General features: G+C 38.5%; 2 protein-coding genes across 2 annotated transcripts in view; one reads left to right on the plus strand and one right to left on the minus strand.

Annotated features, from left to right (window-relative positions):
• The window catches only part of LOC138053026 (RING finger protein 17-like), a 57,241-nt gene extending 52,350 nt beyond the window's left edge, over positions 1-4,891 (minus strand). Inside the window, exons 1-3 of the mRNA XM_068899699.1 lie at positions 4,814-4,891; positions 2,805-3,036; positions 928-1,037 (exon numbers count right to left, since the gene is read on the minus strand). Of these exons, the coding sequence (XP_068755800.1) occupies positions 928-1,037; positions 2,805-3,036; positions 4,814-4,865 (394 nt within the window). The 5' untranslated portion in view covers positions 4,866-4,891. The remainder of the gene's footprint in view (positions 1-927; positions 1,038-2,804; positions 3,037-4,813) is intronic.
• A 105-nt stretch (positions 4,892-4,996) lies between these two features.
• Positions 4,997-7,500, plus strand: part of LOC138053045 (chromatin assembly factor 1 subunit B-like) — a 13,698-nt gene continuing 11,194 nt past the window's right edge. Inside the window, exons 1-6 of the mRNA XM_068899726.1 lie at positions 4,997-5,240; positions 5,330-5,435; positions 5,961-5,987; positions 6,663-6,780; positions 7,164-7,267; positions 7,376-7,472. Of these exons, the coding sequence (XP_068755827.1) occupies positions 5,121-5,240; positions 5,330-5,435; positions 5,961-5,987; positions 6,663-6,780; positions 7,164-7,267; positions 7,376-7,472 (572 nt within the window). The 5' untranslated portion in view covers positions 4,997-5,120. The remainder of the gene's footprint in view (positions 5,241-5,329; positions 5,436-5,960; positions 5,988-6,662; positions 6,781-7,163; positions 7,268-7,375; positions 7,473-7,500) is intronic.

The raw sequence follows: 7,500 nt of genomic DNA on the forward strand, positions 1-7,500 counted from the left end.
GCTGATTGTGCTTTCTGTGAAACTCTACAAGACTATTCTCTACTGCAAGTGAACCCTTTTCCGACCAGCAAGGAGAATATTTTGGACTTAATAATAACTGATGCACCTGACCGCATACTGAACATCGTGACCTTGACCACTATACAGGCTGGCCTTGAGACCAACCACGACCTACTTGAATTTGACTTTGTAGCCAGGCCTTGTAGGGTGAAGAAACCTGCCCGCTATGCTTACAATTTTAAATCAGCTGACTTTGAGAACCTCAAACTGCAGATTATGCAGAGCTCAGCTATCAGTAGGTGTTGACGCCTGCTGGTCTAGTTGGAAATCCGCCCTTTTGGATATTATTGACGCTAATATCCCTAAGGCTAGAGTCAGGGACACAAACACGCCACCCTGGATTGACAAAGAAGTTCGTCATTTGCTGAAGAGGAAAGAATCAGCTAGACGTGGCGCCAAGAAACACAACAGCGCTTTTTAACTTGGAAAGTTCAGGATTTTAAGAAAAGAATCTAAGGCATTGATAAACAGGAAGTTAAAGGAGTATCACACTTCTCTTGGTGACAGCTTGAAAGTCAATGCAAAGCGTTTCTGGAGTTACTTCCGCCATAAAACCAAATCTAACTCTATACCTGCTAATGTTACGTACGGTGGGCGACAGATCTCCTCTGGAGTGGAGATGCGCCTGTGGCACCCCTTGATGCATTTACAGTACACCGCCCGACGGTAGGATGCCCGTCCTCGACAGCTTAGTGCGGTGCGAAGACGAGGTCTCTAAGGTGTTATATGTATATTTTAGTCTGTTTAGTATGGTAAGCATAGTGAAAGCGATTAAATAAATAAATGGGACACGCTTTCCTTCAGTATGAATTAATGCATCAAGAGAAAACTTCGGACACCTGTTTCTTGCAAAAAACAAGCACTTGCCTGTCTCAGTTTTACTCAATTGAGCTTTTTTCTCCTGTGAAAACTGACTGATCGCTCTTTGCAAGCCTGCCTTTGTTCCTAGCTTTGAACGACCAATCTTCTCAACATCGCTGTAAAAAATACATGTAAATATGAGGTTAGTACTTTTTAAGCGAACAAAATAATACTTACAACCCTGACAAGGAAGATTCTAGTAGAAATGTATACATTATACCCTATATAAAACTGACAAGCTTAATCTTTTCGCTCCTGGAACAAGCCCCCAATGACGAGTAAAATCGTCTGTATTTAGTCAGAGTTTAAAACACCAAGCGAGTTTATTGGAGGGCACAATATACATGTACTTTGTAGGTGCCACAAAGGTAGCAAGAGAGGAAGCAGCGTTCTTCTCAGCAGCAAGGAGGTCAGTCACCATGACAACCAAGCCACAGTCTACCCCCCAGGCACCTGTCAACACATCAGTCTGAGGAAAACCAGTGTGTGGGACGTAACCCTAACCCCAAAATTTGGGAGGGAGCGAAAAGATGCCAGCAAGCCAAAAAGCAACCTAGGCCAAAGCACATAGCAAAGCATCAAGTCCCCCAATATCCCAATTTCAGCCTTCTAAAATCTACGAGTGTGACCCTCGAGGTCAGCAGGGACAGGGTTAAAGGGGAAATAGTTTTTGAGTGGACCTAGATGTTGTTACCGGTAACCCTTTTGCCCCTGAAACGGCCCCAATAACAAGTAAAATCATCTGGCATTAGAGTAAAATTCTGAAGTGTCACTCTTAGGGTTAAACTTAGTGGATTCAAAAGCCAAAGTTCAAACTTGTGTTCAGAAATGCCCCTAAATTAGACGCACACCCAATTTCGACAACCAATCCAAAGTGCCCCTTTGGTGATTTCGCATGGATCTACATTGTATTTTATGATAAATGTAAAAAACTGCTCAGCTCCAGAAGAAATTAAGACAATTCTTTGCCTTACATGTAGATACATGTACACTGTAGTTAAGTTCTTTACCCCAGTCTTTTCTTAACCTTTTCACGCCCAAAACAGCTCCCATTCAGACTGATCACCATAATCACCCAGTGTTAAACAGAGTAAAATCTATAAAATGTCAGGAATAGATGTAGGTTACCGTAAAAGTCTGTGTATAAGCTGCACCTGTATATGAGCTGCACCCCCAATTTAGAGGCTCGAATTTTTAAAAAAAATGGAGACAACAAAATTTGAAGTTCCAATAAAGTTCTATTGGTAAACAAACAAGGACAAAAAAGTACAGTTTCAAACACTGACACAGTGGTTGTTGCGAGCTTTCCAATATTTAAGTCTTTCGATAGCGAAATTTCACTTCTCATACCTTTACAGTGTATCTTGTGAGTTTACTATAAAAATCTTAAGATGCTCTCTTGGTGCGATTTTTTTTTTTAAGAAGCAGAAAGACATGTGACCATAGCAAACAGCTTTGAGGAGGAATGGAGAATGCATGTAGATTGGTGTTTAGTTGTTCCAGTAAAGTGTGAAGGCTTCAAGATACAAACGGCTCATTTAGGAGCCACCACTCATGAAAAAGCCAATGATCAACAACAACATGCTTTCAGTGTGTTATATGTTTATTCAGTGACATCTTTCAAGAGAAGTTTTATGCATTGAATATTAATTAGGCCTTAGAAAACTCCAACCTCAGGTGTTTCTGTAAACAAGCCGCACCCCCCATTTTTTGATTTGCCTTGAATTTTGAGAAAAAAAGGTGACACTTATACCTGGACTTTTACGGTAATAATGAACAATTCCTAAGGTAAGGTGCATATGAAAGCAAGCCAGCTGTATTTCTCTACAGTTTTGTGCAGTAGGATTTCGAAAATCAATTAATTTCATTATTCTTACATGTACCTGCGAAATGAGGCCCTCTTGGTGTTGGTCCTTACACCTAATAAATAGATGTTTGCAGGAATATTTGTCACTCCTTTTTCTCCTTCTGACAATAGAGGGGTACTGTGCATACATTCTGGGCACGACACCTGATTTTTTTGTAACCTGGCCCATTTTGTAACACAGCCCTCACAGAAAGTATGGCCACACTCTAGCAGCAGAGGAATTCGGTTTCCAATTGGCTTGGAAACATCTGAAGGTATAAAAGTAAAAATTATAAGTCTTTTAGTCATAACAAAAAACATAGGAATAAATTTAACTTAATTTTTTGACATAAACAGCTGACGCCTTAAAAGTAAAAGAGGGATGCCTGAGCTGAGTCACCACTCCCATAGCAAGTAAATCGTGGAAATCCAACCACAAGACAGAAGACATAGAGTGAAAAAAGACGGATGGGGGCAGAGCAAACTGCTTAACATTCCACAGGTCCTCACTCCTTCTGCATGCTACAACTCAACATAATATTATTATATGCCCTTCCCTATGAGCTAAGAACTGATCAAGATGCACAGAAAGATACTACAAAACACTGCTACCGACACCTTTTGTTGTTTCCCTTCATGAAATTGCTATTACAACTATTACAAGTTTATTCACACATACACATGTACATAAATATAAATACATGTATAATATAACTGCACACCGCAAATAGCATAGCTAATTAATCTAGGCAGTGCAGAGTTAAAGATATATACATGTACAACATAAAATAATAAAAAATAAATATTAAATATGGGAAAAACACATATATATCTGCTAGAAAGATATAGGGAATAATTTATCAGCAAGATTATAGACATCAACATAAACCCCCTCATGCACTAAAAACTGCAACAATTTAGTCTGAAGGTGTTTTTTGAATAATTGCTTTGGTTTTGATTTTAACAACTCGGGGATTTTGTTCCAGATTCAAGCTCCAAGCCTTGAGAAGGATTGGTCCTGCTGTTTTGTCTGTGAATGAATAACATGAAATTTATGTACTGATCAAGTCGAAACTTCAACATCCCTGATACTTTCAGTTCAATCTTCCCCACCCCACGCAGGCAAAGGTCAAATTTCCCACTTCCCAGGCACAGAAGATAGTCAAATGCCTGGGGTTTGCCGGGAAGGGGGATGTTGAAGTTTCGATTTGATTGGCGTGTTACCAGCAGTCGCAGCTCTAGCAACATTTAGATGTGATCCAGGCTTCCAGTAAGTCTGCATTAGTGAGACTTCACGATTTTACTCTGGCTAATGCCAGCTGACAGAGTCGCAGATGTTCTACCAAATAAATGTAAGCTAAAAGACGGTGCCTACTATTGTTATTGCGCATGCGTTCTGGGCATCTAGAGACACTCGGATTTCCTATGGGTGGTAGGGTGCTTATTAATACAGGGATATTTTTGCGCGGTTCAAAACTATGTGGAAAAAGCAGAACTTACCAAGTGCTCTTGGTATCCAAAAAGAAATCTGGGGGCAACCATGCATTTTTCAGATATTATTAAGCTTCAATTTGACAACGAATGCCATAAATTGCTTTGTATTTTAAAGATTTTTACAATTATTGTTTGATTAATTATGTCCGAAAAATGAGTGGTTACCCCCAATTTTCATTTAGAATTTCAATAACATTTGTTAAGATCTATCTGCTTTTCTTGCATATTCAGTAAGCCGCGCAGAAATACCTTCGAATTAGTAGGCACCGTCCTTCAAAATAGACACTTTCCGAAGCTCCAAATTCACAATCAAGCTCAAGATAGATGCATCTTTAACCATTTATATTGGTGCAAGCCATTAGTCAGTTTATGAAGGCATACTTGGTGAAAAAACACCCTAAACAGCTGAAGGTTCGACACCTCAATCCATAAAGCGCAGCTGATGCATGCTTGGCGACAGCGACGGCTGGCGAATCAGCTGCTGTATATAGTTTGGCGGGCAAGGAAGCAATCTAATTTTAATTTGCATTTAAGCTTGCATCAATCGCTTACCTTTAAACCCATAACTTTTACAGCAGTTTTTACATGTCGGTGTCCGCTGCATGGTTGAAAGATTCACGAAAAGCTGACAAGCTTCAACACATGGGTTTTTCGTAACTTTACGACAATTTCCAAATAAGGTGGATCCGAACGGTCCCGAGAGAATGATGCTTTCGGTTGCTTGTCGGCACATTTTTTTTTTTGTGGTACGATTTTTTGGCGGGAAAGTACAACTTGTTCTAAGGGAGGAAAGCTTCCAGAAGCTCAAACCAATATTTTCAAGCAAAATTGCTTACAAATTCAATCCAACAACTCGGACATGAAGCTGGACACTCCGGAGATTGCTTGGCATGGAAAGAAACCTATCTTAAGCGTTGATTTTAGTAAAGTAGGATCAAAATGGCGGCTGGCTTCTGCAGGAGCTGACAATGATGTGAAAGTGAGGAAGCTTACGATATAAGTTTGTTTATGATCTCTGGTAAAATACAGATTGTGTTATCTAGAGCGACTTTTGACGTATCTTCCCAGATCTGGTCGATTACGTTTAACGAAGATCAGCAAACGAAGATCGAATTTTTGGCCAATTTGAATCGACATACGAAGGCAGTGAACGTGGTGCGATTTTCACCTAAAGGTAAGCTTGTTATATGAATTTTACTTTATTCTTATGAGCAGCAGCAATTCACCATGTAATGCACCCTTAAACGATAATCAACAATTTAGATGGCGGTAGTAATCATGCACAGAGTGCTCAAGTAGAAAATTATAGGCATAGTGAAAGAGGATTTTAAGAATAAAATAAAGTTGAATTGTATGTATCAATTTTCCGAGAAATGCGATTCATCATCGTTATGTAATGGCTAAATATTTTCAGTGTGAATATTGGAAAAAATCCGATCCTTTTAATAGTAACCTTTTTGTGTATTTAAAATTAATCCAGTTAGGTGTCCCCATTTCATTTACCAGTGGTGAATAATAATAATAATAATAATAATAATAATAATATTCAAATCTTACTTAGAGGGTAACATCTGAAATGTGTCAGAATTTACAGGGGCATGCAAGTACTGTGCCTATTTTTACTGTTATCAAGAGTAATTATTATTGAGGAATTTTACAAAACTTAATATTTATTATGGTATTCTTGTGTCCCTTGTAGAGGAGATTCTCGCATCTGGAGGAGATGGTAGGTTGAGAGATGTTTCTTTCACATCTCTTTTGATGTTATTAATGAAGGTCTTTGTTCGTCAAGATCAACCAGTCATTTCCACCGAATCATATATAGTAATTTGTTTACTAATATTATTATGTTCATTTATGGTTTGGATTACTTTAAGGGCTTGATTTAGATAGGGCTAATGATTATGTTTAAGTGCTGATTTTCTTATTGTCATTTGTGGTTATGTTCAGGTTTTTAGACATTTAGAAGACCTTAACACTAATCCTTGAGATTACACTTGCATTGCACATGCATGGCCCCAACATCTTAAGGAAAGCATTGCAAAGAGATTCAACACTGCTACACTACATTCTGGCAAATACAAAACAAAAAGCATGTTGCAGTTTGTTGACTCAGAAATTTTACATGTAGCAAGCAGCATGCAAGTGGATGTACACAAAACCCTAAAATGATGCACTCAACAATGCTGGGGGCCAACCATGCTGCATTCATGCAGCTGTATCATGCAGCTGTAAATCAGCATTTTTACTTGGTTCACACAAAAGCAAGTTTGGTTCTTTGCCAAAAAGGCAGCATCAGTTCAAATTTGTAAAATAATGCCCAAAACTAATAATAATTGGAGTTAGAGGCTGTAAAGTAACACTTTGGACCATAACCTGTATGGTTATTTTTTCCTTTCAGATGCAATAATTATGTTGTGGAGGCTCAATAGTTCTCCTGATCATAGTACCAATGCAACACTTATGGAGGAGGAAGATTTACAAAGCAAGGAGACATGGACATCTCACAAGGCTTTGAGGTAATTTTCGGACTGGAAACTGAGTTCAAGAATTTTATTACAGGATATGTTGTATGAAGGTTTAATTAAAGGTTGCACAAATATCTTGATTCAATTAAACATGCCAATGTTCTTTGATACTGTATGTTCAATGGAAGGGGCTATCTTCTACATTGATGAGGGATCCCCTGGTGTGCAATTTCCCCTTAATTTAGTTTACAAGGGAACATAAACATAAAACACTAACCTTGTTATTGTTTTCTGTACTGTTACCATTGGCACCTAAATCGTCACCTTATTTCTTCCACTTGCTTCACACGCCTTCTTGCTTAACACTAAGGCAATAACTTAAAGTGAAGAACAGTACTTGAATTGGGATGTTAAGTGGTAAAATTGTTTTGTAGAGGTCATTTAGAGGATGTGTACGACCTCTGTTGGTCTCCAGATGGCAACAGCTTAATCTCAGGATCTGTAGACAACAGTGCAATAATCTGGGACATTGCAAAAGGTATGAAGTTGTTTCAGAAAGCTTGCAAACTGCAGGTTCTTAATAGAATTACAATGTAAAGCTTATGATTAAAATACTGAAATCTCTCTATGCCATCTTCTTTTGCAGGTCACAAGCTTATGATTTTTAAGGATCATAAACATTATGTGCAAGGCGTGAACTGGGATCCACTAGGTCAATATGTCACCACCAATTCCAGTGACAGGTACAAATATTATTTACCAGTCTGAGAG

This window comes from Montipora capricornis, chromosome 6 (genome assembly GCF_036669925.1).
Source record: "Montipora capricornis isolate CH-2021 chromosome 6, ASM3666992v2, whole genome shotgun sequence".
Classification (NCBI taxonomy): domain Eukaryota; kingdom Metazoa; phylum Cnidaria; class Anthozoa; order Scleractinia; family Acroporidae; genus Montipora; species Montipora capricornis.